The sequence below is a fragment of the Pimephales promelas genome, chromosome 2 (genome assembly GCF_988280905.1).
Source record: "Pimephales promelas chromosome 2, fPimPro1.hap1.1, whole genome shotgun sequence".
NCBI classification, from domain to species: Eukaryota; Metazoa; Chordata; class Actinopteri; order Cypriniformes; family Leuciscidae; genus Pimephales; species Pimephales promelas.
Window position 1 is genome coordinate 15,450,310 of NC_142770.1, and position 21,829 is coordinate 15,472,138.

At 38.6% G+C, this 21,829-nt stretch overlaps 2 protein-coding genes across 2 annotated transcripts; both read right to left on the bottom strand.

Annotated features, from left to right (window-relative positions):
* Window positions 1-654: 654 nt before the first annotated feature.
* On the bottom strand, window positions 655-7,396 carry LOC120477204 (vitellogenin). The gene is made up of 28 exons (XM_039668679.2): window positions 7,357-7,396; window positions 7,190-7,210; window positions 6,926-7,077; window positions 6,550-6,801; window positions 6,314-6,475; window positions 6,075-6,223; window positions 5,841-5,991; window positions 5,598-5,755; window positions 5,343-5,508; window positions 5,133-5,258; window positions 4,818-5,036; window positions 4,512-4,729; window positions 4,325-4,422; window positions 4,080-4,204; window positions 3,898-3,999; window positions 3,673-3,792; window positions 3,377-3,563; window positions 3,180-3,282; window positions 2,907-3,092; window positions 2,709-2,799; window positions 2,417-2,606; window positions 2,080-2,339; window positions 1,942-1,986; window positions 1,782-1,859; window positions 1,483-1,689; window positions 1,254-1,396; window positions 1,019-1,157; window positions 655-939 (listed from the first exon to the last, which is right to left on the bottom strand). The coding sequence occupies exons 1-28, from the start codon at window positions 7,394-7,396 to the stop codon at window positions 814-816; spliced, it is 4,014 nt and encodes a 1,337-aa protein (XP_039524613.2). The 3' UTR covers window positions 655-813.
* Window positions 7,397-11,072: 3,676 nt separating this feature from the next.
* On the bottom strand, window positions 11,073-18,174 carry LOC120477201 (vitellogenin). Its single transcript, XM_039668677.2, has 28 exons — window positions 18,106-18,174; window positions 17,944-17,964; window positions 17,689-17,840; window positions 17,025-17,276; window positions 16,791-16,952; window positions 16,552-16,700; window positions 16,299-16,449; window positions 16,048-16,205; window positions 15,797-15,962; window positions 15,587-15,712; window positions 15,237-15,455; window positions 14,928-15,145; window positions 14,749-14,846; window positions 14,494-14,618; window positions 14,312-14,413; window positions 14,087-14,206; window positions 13,790-13,976; window positions 13,593-13,695; window positions 13,320-13,505; window positions 13,123-13,213; window positions 12,830-13,019; window positions 12,490-12,752; window positions 12,358-12,402; window positions 12,201-12,278; window positions 11,903-12,109; window positions 11,674-11,816; window positions 11,439-11,577; window positions 11,073-11,359 (listed from the first exon to the last, which is right to left on the bottom strand). Exons 1-28 carry the CDS (start codon window positions 18,143-18,145, stop codon window positions 11,234-11,236), a joined length of 4,017 nt encoding a protein of 1,338 aa, XP_039524611.2. The 5' UTR covers window positions 18,146-18,174; the 3' UTR covers window positions 11,073-11,233.
* Window positions 18,175-21,829: the final 3,655 nt, after the last annotated feature.

The window sequence follows — 21,829 nt, forward strand, 5'->3', positions numbered from 1 at the left end:
ATAGAAGAACCATTTCCTTCTTTTCACATCTAATATCAAACAAAAAAAATGTGTTCATTTTAAAAAGAAAATTCATTTTCTTTTCTGACATATACTCCAGTTCTTGACAAAACACCCCAGACATGCAAATTTTGGGCACTTTTGTGTGGACACTCTGTGCTGAAACCCGCGCTTCACCGCTGCTCTTGCTCAACGATCACGCGCCGCTCCTGCTCCCGTTGTGAATGCACTCACTGATTTACATTCATGCCGGAAATAATACGTGCTGCTCACGTTTGCTGTGTGAAATGGCCGTAATTCACGAGGTTTCCTGCATGTGCGTTTCATGTGCACGTGTGATGCTGAACGTACCACTGGGCATAACCCAGTTGTCAATGTCTGTCCCATGATTACTATGGCTGTACGAGTGGAAAGCGAGAGTAATGCGGATATGACGCAAATTGACTGGCGCTCCTGTTCAAATGTCCCGGTTCCTTGGTTAAAATCCTTGGAAAATTTAGGATGTTGTAAGTAATCAACTAAACAAAATATATAGCACTGACCTGGTGGATATTTTTTTGCAAAATTCTTACATAGTTCACCTTCAAGACGTTTTTCTTTTGTTTGATGAGGACTTTTAGTGTTATTGTAAAATGAAAGCAGTTCACACATTGCTGACACTTGCAGGGTATTTATTAATATTAGATCGCATTATATTACACATCATAACATTGTTAATGTATTTAATTAAACTGTCAAAGACCAATAAATTATTTAAATACAGCTCACATTTTCTTGTGTAAATGTGAGCAGTAAAATGTATTTCTTCAAGTCTTATTCTTCCTTGATATGTTTCTGGATCCAGGAGAGAATGTCCTCATCGATATGAATGGAAAAAGTTCCATCTGGATTGATGGGAACAGCGACAGGGAGGCGAATATCCATCCTTGACAGTGTCATCTGGAGCAGGAAGAAAAATAATTAGTTGTTTTTTCGTATATCTCTGTGAGAGTCATAATTTAACAGAAAACTATTTCACCTGTGGAATCCTAGCAATGACATTCAAGGATCTCTGAGTTGGCAAGGCTGCAGTCAGTTCAATCTCTTTCTCACTGTTCGTTGCTCTTTCAAGTCTAAAGCCCGTCTGGTTAGCCGCCATAGGAATGTGCTTAGACAGCCTAATGGTGAAGAGATGCACAAAGAAGAGTAGATTAAACCAGTGCCTTTTTCTAAACTGTACAATACATTTGTCATTTAGTGTTACTGAACATTACTTTTTGGCGTATGTGGTGACGATTATTGGCAGCCTCTCCCATTCCAGCTCTAGACGTGCAGCAGGGAATTCGCCCAGGACACCGGCTTCAGCTTTAGCAGTGACTGCATACTGTTGGCATTCTTGACCCCAAGCAACCTTGGCCTGAAGGACATTTGTGTTCAAAGGATGGTATTGATATAAATTATTTCACTTTAGAAATTAACTTCTGATAATAGTTCTACTCTTACAGTGACTTTGTGCTTGCTCAGCAGGGCACCATCAGCACAGATCTTCAGATTGTCATTTTCAGCGATGGAGGAAACAATGAGCTGCACTCTTGCTGTTGGCTTGTCAAAGTATGCAGCAAGTTGGTAACCCAGCAGCTTGTGGTCAACTCTCACAGCACGGGCAATGACAGCAAAAACAGGTGGAAGAGCATCTCCGAGGAACTTAGCCTGAAAGCATAAACAATAATCAATTTGAAGTGGAATTTAGTACAAAATGTCACCTTTGGATTATATGTTATTAACAACACTAATTTATTCACCTGTTTCTGGAGAGCCTCAAAGCTAGCTGCAGTGCTTCCACTGCTTACTGCCTTTGAAGCACCATGGGGTGCCAAGAACTGCAAGCAGAAATGAGTTTTGTAATAAGTAATCAACATAATCTAAAGTAATAATATTAAAAATATTATTTTTAGTAGTTACCCGATCTTTGTGGAATTTTTTGAAGGGCTCCATGACCATGGCAGTCTACAAAATCATATAAAATGATTCAGAGAAAAAAAATATTTATGACAAAAATATTGGCTACCTAACCAACACGCTACATTTCCACGTCCTCACCTTACTCATACGAGAGCTGGACATGGAGGAGCTTGAACTGCTGCTGCTGCTGCTGCGGCTCCTGCGGCTGCTACTGCTGCTTTCAGAAGAGACAGGTGCATTTTTGTCTTCAGTCTCCAGGATTTCCCTCAGTTTCAACAGGAAGGCCTTTCCTTCTTGAGTCTCCTCATCAATGAGGCTGATTTGCTTAAGGAGTCTCTCAGCAGCTCTAGGACCAACTTGGACTTCAAGCTCCAGTCTTTCAACTGCAGGACCTTCAGCTAAAGCCAGAATGATAATTATAATTTTGGCTGAAAACATTTGATTTTAATCAATTAAATCTTTCCTGAATGAATACCTCTTGACAGTGCAGCACGAGCTGAGTGCTGTCCAATTATGTAGAAGAGAGGAGAATTTCTGATAAAAGCAGCATTGCGAGAGTGCACCTCAACGCACCCCTTGATTTCAATGTATGGGACAGCAAGACAGAGAGTCTTTTGAAATGGTGTAGCAGCTCTCACAGAATTCTCATCTCGTGTTTCAGAGGACTGAAAAGAATAATTAAATATTTTATGCCTTGCGGTTTTAAAACTTAAAGCAAATGAATGTTCAGAATACTAACACATCCATCATGTGTGTTCAAAATTTACCAAATAATCAGCAGGAGTTTCGGGTACTAAGGGAACAATCCTCTCAGCGCTGGGCTCTTCAATGTTTCTGACCACAGCAAGAGTCTCAAAGCTGTTAAACAAAAAAGAAAAGGTGAATCTCACTTTCAGAAACCTTTTGAATTGTTTAAGAATTGATTCAGAATGTTTGCTACACTGGTCTGACTAATATTTCATTACCTGACATCAGCAATGTGTTCAGGAAGATTAACAGGCAGAGCCTCCACCTTGTAGTTGCCCTTGAGAATGTCTGCTCTTGCAAACACTTTTCCTGGGGCAATAGTACGGATCTTTCCTCTTGCCATAACAGCAGCTTGGATCAAGGCAGTGTTCACTCCCATCACAGCAAAGGTCTGGAGAGCAACACTGAAATAAGAATAAGGGAGATTGTTTGTAAAACTGTTGTTGTGTACATTGTAGCTCATCTTCATGAATGTAGCTTCAAAAGTCTACCTTGGTCTAGCTTCAGCCTGGAGTTGAACATCAGTCTTCTTGAGCTGTTCAAGAGTCATAGTCTCAATCTCCTCAGGGAGAGGAGGTGTAATGGTGGCCTTAACTAGAAGGATGAAAAGAGCAACATCAAACTTCGAAGTGACTCCCTCATATCCAAGGAAAGATAAAAAAAAATTCTAAGAAAAAAACACACACACCATTGACACTTGCAGCAGCAACAGCAGCAGTGTACAAACTGAGCTCCATGGGCAAACCAACTGCTGTTGGCAAGATACGACGCACTTCAGATGCAAGCAGGGGTTTGGCATACTGGAAGGCAACTCCTTCCTGCAAAGCTTTAAGGGCACGCTTCAACAGTTCACGTGGTTTGGGTCCGGAGGCAATCTGAGGATAATGTTTATGAGAAAATTTATTCTAATTGTGAGATTTATTTTTGAGACAGATCACAAAAAATATATTAATGAGAGAGAAGATATAAAGTACAACACAGTACCGGTATTGCTTCTTCAATGATGGTCTTGTCGATGTTGATATAAGCCACTTCTTGTCCAAGTAATTTGATATAGGCTGAAGCCAATGGCTGATTGGTTGGTAAGTCCTTCCAGTTTGTGAGCTTGAATAGTTAAAACAGAGAAGTTATATACATTTTGCCTATATCATGTTTATAATATTACTTAAAAGTACACAATTATACTGTACACTGGACATGAAAACTTACAGCTCTCAGGGTGCGCTTGATCTTTGTGATACGGTCAACACTTTCATCTGCAGCAGGAGATTTCAGAAGAGCCTCCTGGATTCCTTCAGTTCTCACACCGATCTGTTTGAAAGGATCAATTGATTAAAGCCTGGAAATATTTTAAAACCATGAATCATTTTTTTAAGTATTGGTTGTCAAACCTCAAGAACATCAGCAGCAGCTCCAGCCAGGTAAGCACGTGCTTTAGCTACAACAGCTCTGGGCAGGATGGTGGCGGCATCATTGATCATGTAGGCACTACCAGCAGCTCCAATCATAAGAGGAGCTGCACAGGGACAGAGGTAAGAATACATTTAATGTGTCAGGAGAATTACATTTTAAGAAACTATTTTTTTTAGCTCTCTCTCTCTCTCTCTCTCTCTCTCTCAAAAATGGCAAGACTCACTGTGATAGAAGTCCAGCTGAATGGCTCTGCTGAAACGGAAGCTAAGCCTGTCCAGTTTGCGACTCATGAGCTTGATGGCAACATTAGCTGCACCCGCACTGAAATGGAAACCACCATAATTACCTCTGGCTTGTGCTCAGTTCTATCTGTTAAATTAAAATATGTTAAAACTTTTTGTTATTCTTACACAGATGCCATATCAGGTGCAGTGATTCTGGTCAAGGAATTGATGTGGGAATAGGCAAAGCTCGCAACATGCATGTTCGTCTCAGTCTTCAAAGCACCAGCAAGATTGGAAACGAGAGCCACTGAGGGCTTGGACTCAAACAACACAATACAAGCAACCATACGCACTTCAGGATGGAGAGCCCTGTCCAATACAAGCTGCAGGGCCACTGGCTGAACCTGAGGCAGAAAACAAGGTTAGTATATTATTGAATGAAAATGTTTGTAATCTTTACAGTAATTGATTCCTACAGTGTCTGACACTGACCAGTTTGTGCTCTTTCTTGGCAATGTTCCTCAGAGCCAAGATGGCATCAACCTGGACTTTAAGAGGCAGAGAAGTAGCTCCAGTTCTCAGTCCAGGTAGGAGCTTCATGATAGTTTTAAGACTAGCAGGGTGACCAGCATTGCCCAAAACTTTCAGAGCCAAAGTGATTTCAGGAATGTCATTCTTAGAAATGGCCTCTGCAGCAATATCATGGATGGGCTGAGGAGTTTGAGGCACATACAGTTACAAATCTACAAATCTAAAATATTATAGTAGGTTCATGACAGAAATGTATGGATGTCTTGAGGGTTTTACCCTGAGGAGCTCGGCGGGGCAAGTGGGAACTGCAACGCAGTGTTTGGCAATCATGGAGCCATATCCAAGCATGACGACTTCACGCAGAGCTGGGATTGTGGCGATTTTCTCATGCATAGCCAAACTCTGTTCAGCAACATACAGAAATGATTAATTTCATTCTGGTAAGATTTGAAGAACAGCACTTTGAGGATAGTAAGATGTACTCACAGCTGTCAACTGGATGGTCTCCAAATCAGCAGTGACCATTTGCAGAGCAACCACAAGAGCCTGAATGAACTCAGGAATGGTAAGATCACCAGCCAGGAACTTCTCCTTGATGAATTTTACAATGACTGGTGTGCCAACAGCAGGAAGAGCATCCAGAAGCCAGTGCCTAACAGATTCATTGTTTTCAAAATATATTCATAACAAAAATTTGCTCTTGAACTATATTGCAATGAACTTATTGCTCAAATATTGTACCTGTAAACTGGTTTGTCTTTGAACTGAGCCCAGATAGCCTCAATATTCTCCAAGGTGGCAGCACGCAGGAGCTGGATGAGTTCAATAAACTTCTGTGGTGCATCATCATGGACCATCGCCACATTATTTTCAACAAGGTGCTTTAAGACCTCAGTAATCTAGAAAGAGTAAGGGCAACACTCAGATGATGGATCCAAAACTTTGACTTGGAGACTTTTAAAGATGTTAAGTAACGAATTATACCTGAGCACGTGCATCACTGATCTTCATGAGTTGAATGGGGGTCTGAAGAATTTCAGTTGATAACTCGTACTGCAAGGATCCACGGGCCAAGTAATCAGCTTTGATTGGAACAATGGGCGTCTTCTCCATCTCAACAAAAGCCAAGGTTTGTCTGAAAGAAAAATATATATATTTATTAATAGTAATTTTGTTACTTAATATTTTAAGAGAAATCTCACAGAGGATCAATCTTACTTTGCTTCCATCTGGGCAGCACCATGGATCTCATTGAAGGGTGAAAACTGGTGCACTTCCTCAACTGTGGCTTCAGCGATCAGTACACCGGCGGCAGATGGTTTCATGATGTAGTTGTAAGATGCAGTTTCAATCAGACTCTTGACCCTCTGTTGGGAGAAAGGTATGTGGTCATTTGACTCTAGGCTTTTTCATTATTTTGAGTAAATATTTCAATTCTTTCTAGTCTTTTTCATTACCTCTGTGCATTCGGCACACCTCTCAGTGTACGCCAATCCAACGTCCTTCATGATTCTCTCCTGACACTGGTTCAGATCCTTAGACTTGGTGACAATAATGTGGTTGGCCTTTGTATCCTCATTGATGGCGTAGTGGGTCCTGCACACTCCCTGAACTCCAGCCTTGAAGGACAAGTCAAAGAATTAGATTGCAGAACTCAAAATTGATCAAAAACATAATAGGATCATTTTCTCACCTCTTGCAGCTCATAGATGTTCTGGGTCTTCTTGAGGTTGAGCTGAAGGATGTTGAGGATTCCTCTGTGCAGATTCAGTACTGTAGGGGAGACTCCTGCAGGGGCGAATACCTTTCCAACCACACCATTAGCATACTCAAACTTGATGGGAATCTGAAGCTGAGCAGCCAGAGCTGAGGTGAGCTTAGTGGCAGGAACAAATGGATCCTTGGGCCAAATGCCAGCATACTCGTGGAGTAGAGGATCAATGAGCTGTAAGGAAACATATTTACTTTAAATGAGGGAATTGTTGCTATTGCAGCTAGAGCTTGTTAACACTTTAGTTTCTTGTCAGTGTGGAACACCTACTGTATTTACAGTTCTCAATGGTCATTACCTTCATCAGGAAGGTGTTCTCTGTCACGGCACTGAGGTGAACCTTGCTGCTGACTTTTATTCCTGCTCTGGCCAGACCTTCTTGAGGAAGACCACCCAAGAGCAGAGCCTCATACTTGTACACATAGGTCTTATCAGGGGCAAACTCAGGAACTGAAAAGTGTACAGTATTTTTGATCTCAGTCAATTGTTAGGGTCATTATTTTTAATCAATAATGTAGTATAAATTAACCTTAAAACTAATTTTCCATATCATATTACTTACCAAGGTTGATCTGTTGAGCCGCTGAAAGAAACAGAAAAAATATTTGATGAAAATCATTTTGGTTTTCAAAAATGTGGTTTTCAAGAGGTTCATAATTTTCCAAACAAGTTCTTCTACAGAGCTAAAAAGAGAGAGATGGAAAAATATATAAATCCATTTTCACTTACCCACAAGGGCTACAGTCAGGGCAAGCACAACAGCTCTCATGGCTGATGGTTTGTGAAGAGCTACTCAGAGAAACAGACCTTTTATAGCATTTTCTTGCTGACCAAGTACTAATTCTTAATTTAATTATTAACCAATGTCTTTAAAGGAATATCAAATTGTACACAAGACAAGACTTCTGTCAACTTATTTGAACATAATCACCAGTAGAGGTTAGGTTACCCTGGCCTGTCATCATGTCATTCTTCAGCCAATATCCACAGTGAAATCATGCTGATCATTTGTTTTTTATGTTCAAAAAGGTGATCCCCCCCCCCCCCCGTATCATATAAAATAATGCTGAAACAACAAAATTATCTATTGAGGTATTGCTACAGAACATGGTAACACTTTAAATAATAGTACATGAATCATCATGTACTAACACCAGAATTAATAATTAGTTTACTATGAACTAATGATGAGTTAAGACCACTGATCTATATACAATGATATGGATATGATATATCATTATATAGTTCAGTGGTTAAAACTAAAATCCCTCCATGAAAATACCATCTTAACCACATAAATAACCATCTAATCATCTGTGCTAACACTGATTTTAATTTTGAAAATTGCATCTGTCAATGACTATGTTAGTGTATTTTAGTCTTGATGGCAGCAGTAGAATTACTTAAAACAGAATGAGATGAAATTGTTTTCAATGCTGAATGCATCATTGTGTGTTCAATGAGTACGGTTAAATGTAAACATTGCAACATCGCACATTTATGAACAATTTTACATTGTGCCCTTTTAGTACATCTTTCTTTTGATCTAGAACATGTTTGATATAGTTTACCCCAAAATGTTAATTAATGCATTAATTAACAAGCATGTTCTAATGTGTAGTTAAGATGGTATATTCATGCAGGAATTCATATGACTCATGTCATAGTTAAGGTTAGGTCCTCATTAGTACATGTCTTAACTCATCATTAGTTCATAGTAAAGTAATTATTAATTCAGGTATTAGAATATACATTGAATATTATTCATGTACTGTTATTGTAAAGTGTTACCCAGAAAACGTATTCAATATTACTGTAAATTGTTATACAAATAATAATTGTGGTTAACAGCCTTGAATTGAAGGAAAATCTTAGCTATCAGTTTTGGGTTAGGTTACCCTGGCCCTTAATCTAAAAACTTGTTAAAGTCCATATTTATACATGTTATTGAAAGACTGGTCAAATAACATTGGATGGACTTTGGAACTAAACGTGGAATGATCTGTGGACAGTTTTATAATTGTTAATGCAAGTAATATTTGTCAAACACATATAAAAACTATTAGTATAACCTACAAAGAAAAACTATAATGTACTCAACAGCAGTAGACTGCATATGAGCTCTGCACCTCGTATTAAAAGTCAATAGTGATAGAATCGGAGGCAGCCGGTCAAAAAAATAAAGAATTGTATTTAGTTTGTTTTGTGTGTGTGAGGCTCCGGATAAATGGCTGTCCATAAACTTTTGAAACGCTTGTGACTATTGAGGCTGAGCTCTAATTGGCTTGTTTCCTCAGGGCGTAGAGCGCCGTACCCCAGACCCTCCTGCTTTTGATTTTTGTAAATCAATATAGTCTATATGTTGAGGGTCACATGATCAAACCAGAATTCTGAGCTTGTTTAGCACCGACAAAAGGTTGCAAAACTTTTCTTAAACGGAAATGGTGATGCGTTGAACACCCTGTTCTGATGACGCAAGAGTTGCAACTATGGCAGCTGAGAAGGCCATTCTTTGTGTTCTTTTCAAATAATTTTGGAGCCTGATGAAATCAGTTCTACCAGAAAGACTCGAGAGAATAAATACTGTAACATTAAATACATTTATTGATAGCCCAGCAAGCAATAAAGTTCTTTGGCGTAGGCCCCGTCCATAGCTTGCAATCCGAGGGTCCGGACTCTGCATTTCCTGCCTGAAGACGAAGCGCAGCCGACCCATCTTGGAACCATCTTGGAGGTGGTGGGGAGGATGGAGGTCAGTGGAAGCATCAGCATCTGCGAACTCAAACATGTGTAAGTACCGGACTTTTATACCACAAGCATTAGACACATTTGATATATGAGAAGGTAATTAGTGATGCAACAATTGAGTCTTCCTGGCAGAACTTAACGCTAAAGCTTCCATTTTCAAGCAGATGTCTTAATAAATGTAAGTAGACTTTACATGAAGACACTAAAGAATCATACCAACTTGTGGAAAATGGGCACCTGATAACCCCTTTAAAGGCTACCGGTTTGCGCAGATTCGGATAGCTTTTTGATTGCTAAACTGGTTTTAGTTCTTGCCGCACGCACTTGCAAACTTCCCTAAGCACTTCTCCCCGGGGGAATCCCTGCTGCCATTTTGAATTGCGTTCCAATTCGTGAAGTAGATGAGGGAAGTTTATATGAACAGACCCTCTGATTATTTATTTATATACTTATTATTCATAAGTATGCAGTTTCATCACTACATCTATGACGTTTATAACAAACCAGACCGGTAGAAAATTAAGCAAGTTATGGTGATTTAAAAAGTACATGCACCATTAAAACTATGTTACGAGTGAGCGAGCTGCCTGTGACAAGATGGCCGCTAGGTGCAGACGTCGACCTCCATTGGCCAGCAGCGTGGACGAGATATCTAGCCTTTATATGGATATCTATGCTCTCGCCCCTTTATATTGTGCCTTTTTCCCTCTAATCTTTGCTGGTTCGTTTTGTGTGCTCTGTGTATGGTTAAACCAAGTTCTTGTTGTGATATTGATCTTTCTGGCTTTAGTGTCTCCTGTTTTTTTTGTTTGTTTTTTCTTGCAGTCTTAGTCTAGTTAGTTTTAGTCTTTTGTTTTTTATAGAGATGCACCTATTACAATTTAATTTTTTTCTAACCACTTTAAAGCACACAAACATTTATTTTCTCTCTTTTCTTTAGTAGAACATTTTCCATAGAACATTTTGAACAGTAATCGCTATAAAATAGGATTATATAAATTACTCCTGGTGTGGGAAATTCACACACATCTAAAGTGCAGTGTTATAGAAGAACCATTTCCTTCTTTTCACATCTAATATCAAACAAAAAAAATGTGTTCATTTTAAAAAGAAATTTCATTTTCTTTTCTGACATATACTCCAGTTCTTGATAAAACACCCCAGACATGCAAATTTTGGGCACTTTTGTGTGGACACTGTGCTGAAACCCGCGCTTCACCGCTGCCCTTGCTCAACGATCACGCGCCGCTCCTGCTCCCGGTGTGAATGCACTCACTGATTTACATTCATGCCGGAAATAATACGTGCTGCTCACGTTTGCTGTGTGAAATGGCCGTAATTCACGAGGTTTCCTGCATGTGCGTTTCATGTGCACGTGTGATGCTGAACGTACCACTGGGCATAACCCAGTTGTCAATGTCTGTCCCATGATTACTATGGCTGTACGAGTGGAAAGCGAGAGTAATGCGGATATGACGCAAATTGACTGGCGCTCCTGTTCAAATGTCCCGGTTCCTTGGTTAAAATCCTTGGAAAATTTAGGATATTGTAAGTAATCAACTAAATAAAATATATAGCACTGGCCTGGTGGATATTTTTTTTGCAAAATTCTTACATAGTTCACCTTCAAGACGTTTTTCTTTTGTTTGATGAGGACTTTTAGTGTTATTGTAAAATGAAAGCAGTTCACACATTGCTGACACTTGCAGGGTATTTATTAATATTAGATTGCATTATATTACACATCATAACATTGTTAATGTATTTAATTAAACTGTCAAAGACCAATAAATTCTACATAAATACAGCTCACATTTTCTTGTGTAAATGTGAGCTGTAAAATGTAATTCTTCAAGTCTTATTCTTCCTTGATATGTTTCTGGATCCAGGAGAGAATGTCCTCATCGATATGAATGGAAAAAGTTCCATCTGGATTGATGGGAACAGCGACAGGGAGGCGAATATCCATCCTTGACAGTGTCATCTAGAGCAGGAAGAAAAATAATTAGTTGTATTTTCTTATATCTGTGTGAGAGTCATAATTTAACAGAAAACTATTTCACCTGTGGAATCCTAGCAATGACATTCAAGGATCTCTGAGTTGGCAAGGCTGCAGTCAGTTCAATCTCTTTCTCACTGTTCGTCGCTCTTTCAAGTCTAAAGCCCGTCTGGTTAGCCGCCATAGGAATGTACTTAGACAGCCTAATGGTGAAGAGATGCACAAAGAAGAGTAGATTAAACCAGTGCCATTTTCTAAACTGTACAATACATTTGTCATTTAGTGTTACTGAACATTACTTTTTGGCGTATGTGGTGACGATTATTGGAAGCCTCTCCCATTCCAGCTCTAGACGTGCAGCAGGGAATTCGCCCAGGACACCGGCTTCAGCTTTAGCAGTGACTGCATACTGTTGGCATTCTTGACCCCAAGCAACCTTGGCCTGAAGGACATTTGTGTTCAAAGGATGGTATTGATGTAAATTATTTCACTTGAGAAATTAATTTCTGACAATAGTTCCAGTCTTACAGTGACTTTGTGCTTGCTCAGCAGGGCACCATCAGCACAGATCTTCAGATTGTCATTTTCAGCGATGGAGGAAACAATGAGCTGCACTCTTGCTGTTGGCTTGTCAAAGTATGCAGCAAGTTGGTAACCCAACAGCTTGTGGTCAACTCTCACAGCACGGGCAATGACAGCAAAAACAGGTGGAAGAGCATCTCCGAGGAACTTAGCCTGAAAGCATAAACAATAATTAATTTAAGTGGAATTTAGTACAAAATGTCACCTTTGGATTATATGCAATTAATGACACTAATTGATTCACCTGTTTCTGGAGAGCCTCAAAGCTAGCTGCAGTGCTTCCACTGCTTACTGCCTTTGAAGCACCATGGGGTGCCAAGAACTGTAAGCAAAAATGAGTTTTGTAATAAGTAATCAACATAATCTAAAGTAATAATATAAAAAATATTATTTTTAGTTACCCGATCTTTGTGGAATTTTTTGAATGGCTCCATGACCATGGCAGTCTACAAAATCATATAAAATTATTCAGAGAAAAAAAAATATTTATGACACAAATATTGGCTACTTAACCTACATTTCCACATCCTCACCTTACTCATACGAGAGCTGGACATGGAGGAGCTTGAACTGCTGCTGCTGCTACTGCTGCGGCTCCTGCGGCTGCTACTGCTGCTTTCAGAAGAGACAGGTGCATTTTTGTCTTCAGTCTCCAGGATTTCCCTCAGTTTCAGCAGGAAGGCCTTTCCCTCTGGAGTCTCCTCATCAATGAGGCTGATTTGCTTAAGGAGTCTCTCAGCAGCTCTAGGACCAACTTGGACTTCAAGCTCCAGTCTTTCAACTGCAGGACCTTCAGCTAAAGCCAGGATGATAATTATAATTTTGGCTAAAAACATTTGATTTTAATCAATGTAATCTTTCCTGAATGAATACCTCTTGACAGTGCAGCACGAGCTGAGTGCTGTCCAATTATGTAGAAGAGAGGAGAATTTCTGATAAAAGCAGCGTTGTGAGAGTGCACCTCAACGCACCCCTTGATTTCAATGTATGGGACAGCAAGACAGAGAGTCTTTTGAAATGGAGCAGCCGCTCTCACAGAATTCTCATCTTGTGTTTCAGAGGACTGAAAAGAATAATTAAATATTTTTATGCCTTGCGGTTTTAAAACTTAAAGCAAATGAATGTTCATAATACTAACACATCCATCATGTGTGTTCAAAATTTACCAAATAATCAGCAGGAGTCTCGGGTACTAAGGGAACAATCCTCTCAGCGCTGGGCTCTGCAATGTTTCTGACCACAGCAAGAGTCTCAAAGCTGTTGGAACGAGAAAAAAGGTGAATCCCACTTTCAGAAATCTTTTGAATTGTTTAAGCATTGATTCAGAATGTTTGCTACACTGGTCTGACTAATAATTCATTACCTGACATCAGCAATGTGTTCAGGAAGATTAACAGGCAGAGCCTCCACCTTGTAGTTGCCCTTGAGAATGTCTGCTCTTGCAAACACTTTTCCTGGGGCAATAGTACGGATCTTTCCTCTTGCCATAACAGCAGCTTGGATCAAGGCAGTGTTCACTCCCATCACAGCAAAGGTCTGGAGAGCAACACTGAAATAAGAATAAGAGAGATTGTTTGTAAAACTGTTGTTGTGTACATTGTAGCTCATCTTCATGAATGCAGCTTCAAAAGTCTACCTTGGTCTAGCTTCAGCTTGGAGTTGAACATCAGTCTTCTTGAGCTGTTCAAGAGTCATAGTCTCAATCTCCTCAGGGAGAGGAGGTGTAATGGTGGCCTTAACTAGAAGGATGAAAAGAGCAACATCAAACTTCGAAGTGACTCCCTCATATCCAAGGAAAGATAAAAAAAAATTCTAAGAAAAAAACACACACACCATTGACACTTGCAGCAGCAACAGCAGCAGTGTACAAACTGAGCTCCATGGGCAAACCAACTGCTGTTGGCAAGATACGACGCACTTCAGATGCAAGCAGGGGTTTGGCATACTGGAAGGCAACTCCTTCCTGCAAAGCTTTAAGGGCACGCTTCAACAGTTCACGTGGTTTGGGTCCGGAGGCAATCTGAGGATAATGTTTATGAGAAAATATATTCTAATTGTGAGAACTAATTTTTAGACAGATCACAAACAAATGTATTAATGAGAGAGAAGATATAAAGTACAACACAGTACCGGTATTGCTTCTTCAATGATGGTCTTGTCGATGTTGATATAAGCCACTTCTTGTCCAAGTAATCTGACATAGGCTGAAGCCAATGGCTGATTGGTTGGAAAGGCCTTCCAGTTTGTGAGCTTGAGGAGTTAAAACAGAGAAGTTATATACATTTTGCCTATATCATGTTTATAATATTACTTAAAAGTACACAATTATACTATACACTAGACATGAAAACTTACAGCTCTCAGGGTGCGCTTGATCTTTGTGATACGGTCAACACTTTCATCTGCAGCAGGAGATTTCAGAAGAGCCTCCTGGATTCCTTCAGTTCTCACACCGATCTGTTTGAAAGGATCAATTGATTGAAGATTGGAAATATTTTAAAACCATGAATCATTTTTTTAAGTATTGGTTGTCAAACCTCAAGAACATCAGCAGCAGCTCCAGCCAGGTAAGCACGTGCTTTAGCTACAACAGCTCTGGGCAGGATGGTGGCGGCATCATTGATCATGTAGGCACTACCAGCAGCTCCAATCATAAGAGGAGCTGCACAGGGACAGAGGTAAGGATACATTTAATGTGTCAGGAGAGGTCTTTACACATTTTAAGAAACTATTTTCTCATTTAAACTATTTTTAGCGCTCTCTCTCTCTTTATCAAAAGTGGCAAGACTCACTGTGATAGAAGTCCAGCTGAATGGCTCTGCTGAAACGGAAGCTAAGCCAGTCCAGTTTGCGACTCATGAGCTTGATGGCAACATTAGCTGCACCCGCACTGAAATGGAAGAAAACATAATTACCTCTGGCTTGTGCTCAGTTCTTTCTGTTAAATTAAATAAAAATTTGTTATTCTTACACAGATGCCATATCAGGTGCAGTGATTCTGGTCAAGGACTTGATGTGGGAATAGGCAAAGCTTGCAACATGCATGTTCGTCTCAGTCTTCAAAGCACCAGCAAGATTGGAGACGAGAGCCACTGAGGGCTTGGACTCAAACAACACAATACAAGCAACCATACGCACTTCAGGATGGAGAGACCTGTCCAATACAAGCTGCAGGGCCACTGGCTGAACCTGAGGCAGAAAACAAGGTTAGTATATTATTGAATGAACTATTGAATTGTAATCTTTAAAATAACTGATTCCTACAATGTCTGACACTGACCAGTTTGTGCTCTTTCTTGGCAATGTTCCTCAGAGCCAAGATGGCATCAACCTGGACTTTAATAGGCATAGAAGTAGCTCCAGTTCTCAGTCCAGGTAGGAGCTTCATGATGGTTTTAAGACTAGCAGGGTGACCAGCATTGCCCAAAACTTTCAGAGCCAAAGTGATTTCAGGAATGTCATTCTTAGAAATGGCCTCTGCAGCAATATCATGGATGGGCTGAGAAGTTTGAACAACATAGAGTTAGAGACGTAATATAAATATTATTAGTAAGATCATATTTACTATAATAGAAAAAAATATTATAGTATGTCCATGACAGAAATGTATGGATGTCTTGAGGGTTTTACCCTGAGGAGCTCGGCGGGGCAAGTGGGAACTGCAACGCAGTGTTTGGCTATCATGGAGCCATATCCAAGCATGACGACTTCACGCAGAGCTGGGATTGTGGCGATTTTCTCGTGCATAGCCAAACTCTGTTCAGCAATATATAGAAATTATTAATTTCATTTAGGTAAGATTTGAAGAACAGCACTTTGAGGTTAGTAAGATGTACTCACAGCTGTCAACTGGATGGTCTCCACATCAGCAGTGACCATTTGCAGAGCAACCACAAGAGCCTGAATGAACTCAGGAATGGTAAGATCACCAGCCAGGAACTTCTCCTTGATGAATTTTACAATGACTGGTGTGCCAACAGCAGGAAGAGCATCCAGAAGCCAGCGCCTAACCGAGTCATTGTTTAAAATATATTCATAAAAAAAATGCCCTTGAACTATATTTATATTAACTTATTGCTCAAATATTGTACCTGTAAACTGGTTTGTCCTTGAACTGAGCCCAGATAGCCTCAATATTCTCCAAGGTGGCAGCACGCAGGAGCTGGATGAGTTCAATAAACTTCTGTGGTGCATCATCATGGACCATGGCCACATTGTTTTCAACAATGTGCCTTAAGACCTCAGTAATCTAGAAAGAGTAAGGGCAACACTCAGATGACGTCTTCATGGATCCAAAACTTTGACTTGGAGACTTTTAAAGATGTTAAGTATTGAATTATACCTGAGCGGGTGCATCACTGATCTTCATGAGTTGAATGGGGGTCTGAAGAATTTCTGTTGAAAACTCGTACTGCAAGGATCCACGGGCCAAGTAATCAGCTTTGATTGGAACAGCAGGCGTCTTCTCCATCTCAACAAAAGCCAAGGTTTGTCTGGAAAAAAAATAATAGATAAACATCTTCAAGAGTATTATTGTTGCTATTTATGAGAATTATTGTTACTTCATATTTTAAGAGAAATCTCACAAATCTTACTTTGCTTCCATCTGGGCAGCACCATAGATCTCATTGAAGGGTGAAAACTGGTGCACTTCCTCAACTGTGGCTTCAGCGATCAGTACACCGGCGGCAGATGGTTTCATGATGTAGTTGTAAGATGCAGTTTCAATCAGACTCTTGACCCTCTGTTGGGAGAAAGGTACGTGGCCATTTGACTCTAGGCTTTTTCATTATATTGAGTAAATATTTCAATTCTTTCCAGTCTTCTTCATTACCTCTGTGCATTCGGCACACCTCTCAGTGTACGCCAAACCGATGTCCTTCTTGATTCTCTCCTCACAGTGGTTCAGATCCTTAGACTTGGTGACAAAAATTTGGTTGGCTTTTGTATCCTCATTGATGATGTAGTGGGTCCTGCACACTCCCTGAACTCCAGCCTTGAAGGACAAGTCAAAGAATTAGATTGCAGAACTCAAAATGGATCAAACGTACTAGGATCACTTTCTTACCTCTTGCAGCTCATAGATGTTCTGGGTCTTCTTGAGGTTGAGCTGAAGGATGTTGAGGATTCCTCTGTGCAGATTCAGTACTGTAGGGGAGACTCCTGCAGGGGCGAATACCTTTCCAACCACACCATTAGCATACTCAAACTTGATGGGAATCTGAAGCTGAGCAGCCAGAGCTGAGGTGAGCTTAGTGGCAGGAACAAATGGATCCTTGGGCCAAATGCCAGCATACTCGTGGAGTAGAGGATCCATGAGCTGTAAGGTAACATATTTACTTTAAATGAGGGAATTGTTGCTTTTAACAGTCAGTGCTTGCTAACGCAGTTTTAGTTTTTTTTGGTGTAAGCAGTTTTAGTATGGAATCAGCTGCAATCATTGCACCAGGTTACCAAATCTATAGACTTGATAGAGTGAAATCTAAAGGAGGCGGAGTTATGGTCTATATAAAGAATAGTATTTAGTGTGAGGAGATAAACTTGACAAACTGTGACCTGGAATGTATCGGGCTGAAAATTATTTTATCACCACATATGTATTTTAGACCATGCTCGTACGCTCTAGGGACCAGCCAAGACTGATCACACCAGTGTGATTGTATGTACGAAAGGGTTAACAGTCAATGCTTGCTAACGCAGTTTGAGTTTTTCTAAAATGAAATGGTCATTACCTTCATCAGGAAGGTGTTCTCTGTCACGGCACTGAGGTGAACCTTGCTGCTGACTTTTATTCCTGCTCTGGCCAGACCTTCTTGAGGAAGACCACCCAAGAGCAGAGCCTCATACTTGTACACATAGGTCTTATCAGGGGCAAACTCAGGAACTGAAAATGGTAGAGTATCTCGTTGGTTGAGTTTAAGCAATTATGCAACGGTTGTAAATGAACTAGAATTTACAAATGACCAAGTTACAATTTTGTTACTTACCAAGGTTGATCTGTTGACATGCTAAAAGAATGAGAAAATATTATTTGAAAATGACTTAATTTAACTAATTTATTTTTTAAGCGGTTCTAATTTACATTCTTAAAGATAAATATTTTATGAAAAGAGATACAGGAACGTCTTAAGTTGGAAAACAAAACTTACCCACAAGGGCTACAGTCAGGGCAAGCACAACAGCTCTCATGGCTGATGGTTTGTGAAGAGCTACTCAGAGAATCAGATCTTTTATATTAGTTTTTTGCTGACCAAGTATTAATTTTTAAATGAATTATTAACAAATGTCTTTAAACCTAAAAAGACTGTTGGGTCAACTTATCTGAACATATCAATTAGAGATTAGGTTGCCCTGTCCTGTCATGTCACCCTCAAGAGCAATGACCAATGTCAATTTTGTATTTGTCTTCATTTGCCAGAAAGTTGATTAATAAAATGTATCATTGCCTAATTATTTCATGTATACATGTCCACTGCAAAATTATCAGTTTCTCTGGATTTATTATTTAGAGCAAAAGAAAACAAGTTTTTATTCACTTTTAAACAACACAATTCTGTTTTAATTTAGGTGAGTTCAGAAATCAATATTTGGTGGACTAAGCCTGATTTCCATTCACAGCTTTCATGGGTCTTCTTGGCATGCTCCCAATCAGTCGGTCACATTTCTTTTGGTTTACTTTAATCCACACCTAATGAAAAACTTTATTTGATGGCTGGTGACCATCTTGCTTACATTCTAGAGGTTTTAATTGGTTTCAGCTTTGGAGATTGTGATGGCAATTACAGGGGCTTGATCTGGTGGTTCTTCATCCACACCTTGATTGGCCTAGCAGTGTGGATTGAAGCTTTGTCCTGCAAAAAAAAAAAAAAATCCTTTGAGTTGAGGAACATTGTCAGAGTTTATACACTGAACAAAATTATAAAAGCAACACTCCTGTTTTTGCCCCCATTTTTCATTTTTCACAAAAGGCATATTTCTCTCAAATTTTGTTCACAAATCTGTGTTAGTGAGCACTTCTCCTTTGCCAAGATAATCCATCCACCCCACAGGGTAACACTTTAGAATACGGTTCCTTCGTTAATGAATAACTACACAAGAACCAATAAGTAACACAACTATTATTAACTAACAAGAAACTCTGATTAACGAACTAGTAAGTAATTATGCACAGATGAAAGTGGTAGTTCACTATTAACTAATCAAACTAATGCTTTCCAAAGAACTACTGAAAAAGTTTATTAACAATCTAGTAACTACTATCAAAAAAAGAAAAAAAAACTCTGATTAACAAATTAGTAAGTAATAGTGCACAGATGAAAGTGTTACTACATACTTCTATGGGAATTACTAATTATTTGGATCCGTATTATAAAGTGAAGATCATGGGAGCTAATTAGTAATGACTCAAAATAACCGTGATTTTAACGGTAAAATACTGTAAAAATGCTACAGTGCAAAACTGTTTACAGGAGGTTTTCGTACTATACAAGGTAAATAACTGTGATATAATTTTACAGTAAAATACCGTTAAATTTACAGTTTTTTTAAAGTGAAAAAGAACAAATCATTGTATAATTTACAGGAAAAAAAAAACGTAAATTGACATTCCCACAATTCCCTTTGTGACACTTCACAATTGATGAGTTTTGGTTGAAATAACTATAGTTCCTCATAGTTTTTTTTTTTTTCCCTAATCAGTTATGTACATTAGGGTTTTATTTTACATTTAATGTTGTTAAATGAATGTTTATTGATTTTTTTTTTTATTTCATGTGTGTTACCATGATGACACTGTGCAGCTTCTTTATATAAGTATTACTTTATATAAGTATTCACATGTGATGAACTGTGATTGCGCATGTAACTCTCATCACTGCTGTGATGATTGTTGGTTGTCAGAATATTACAATTGTCTAAAACTAACAGATATCAATAAGTCAACAAGTTGGTAAATTAACTTTTTATCAGAAAATAAAATATGGTTTATTACTGTAAATTTTAAGTTTAGTCTGTAAAACCATTAACGTTGCTATCGTATTTTTAACGGTAAAGTTCTGGCAACCACAGCTGCCATTTTTTACAGTAAAAATTACGATTTTATTTTTTACAGTGTACATACTTCTAAAGAATTTTTCTAAAAGTGTACTAAAGTTCACCAAGGACTTTAGTGTTTGGTTGCACAAGTCATGACTTGTAGATCATGTAACACTTGAGTCATTAGTTAGTTCCAATGATCTTCACTTTAGAATACGGAACCAAATAATTAGTAACAATTATGAAGTACCACTTTACGTGTGCTATTACTTACTAATTCGTTAATCAGAGTTTTTTTTTTAAAGTTAAGAGCAGTTACTAGATTGTTAATACATTTTTCAGTAGTTCTCTGGGAAGCATTAAAAAATTGTAGTTATTGATTAGTTAATAGTGAACTACCACTTTCATCTGCGCTATTACTTACTAGTTTGTTTAATCAGAGTTTCTTGTTAGTTAATAATAGTTACTAGATTGTTATATTGTGTTACTCTTTGGTTCTTGCATAGTTAAGTTAAGTTAGTTGTGGCATATCGAGATGCTGATTAGACAGCATGATTATTGGATCATGGATGGATTATCTCGGAAAGGAGAAGTGCTCACTAACATAGATTTAGACAAATTTGTGAACAATATTTGAGAGAAATAGACCTTTTGTGTACATACATTATCATTGAGCTCAGTTCATGAAAAAAGGTGGCAAAAACAAAAGTGTTGCATTTCTAATTTTGTCTATGCCTGTGTGAATGCGTGTATAATCAGTGTATGTATGTATATGGGCCATTCTACAGAATTGGTTTAAAGAACACACAGAAACTAAATTTTATTGAATAAAAATAAGTGTTTGGTAGCTATGTTACTTAAAGTTACACACAGATTGTAAGACTTTTAAACTCATTTACCTCAATATGATGGGCCCTATCTACTCACCTATTGTACATCAAGCCGGTTGTTCTCTCAAAGTAAACCCCCAACAGGCTAATGTTTCCATCAGCCTGAAGTGGGTTTGTTTTGAGAGAACAACAGGCTGGATGTGCATTATCCTGCTTATTACAGGGCTACTTTCCACATAAGTAAATAATTAGAGACGAAATATTGATCTGAGTTGAAATATTTTATTAGCTCTTTAAAAACAAAACTTCTGCAGAGAAAGCTGTTGCAGCAGGGACATTCAAGAGATACAGTACAGTCATACCACTTATTACACAGTATTTTGTCACATAAATATTAATGAGATAAGAGATACTGATTTCTGATTAAACTGTTTTAAAACCATACCTGTTAGTATCTTATAACCCAACAGTGTACAAAACTGAAGTCACAAAATGGCACCAATTGCATTTGTATGAAACAAGAGAGAGTGAGTCAATGATAATGGATGTCATTATTAAATAACTGTAAAAAAAAAATGATTTGTAGTTTTATTAGCTCAGCAAATGCAAAACTTGCACAAGGGGAAAAAAAAAAAAACGTTCCTATAGCAGGCGCACAGCATGCTGACTTCAGTAACCCAGATGAGCCTGCGTTATCTGTTTTTAGAGGTTTGGGAATAACATCCCGCTCAATGACACGATTGACCAATCCGAATCAAGTATTCCACAGAGCTGTGTAATAAGTAGCTAAAAGAGAGAGGGACACAGGAATATTTCCTAATCAAAAATCAGTCTCAGACAATTAATGGACTAAAACGAACACTGTTTCGGTAGTGACATAAAAATATGGGACACATTCTTTTGTGACATAAAAAGAAAATATAATATAAATATTTTATTTATATTTATAAAATATTTATTTATATTATATTTTATACAACAACAATTATTTTAATATAATTTACATAAG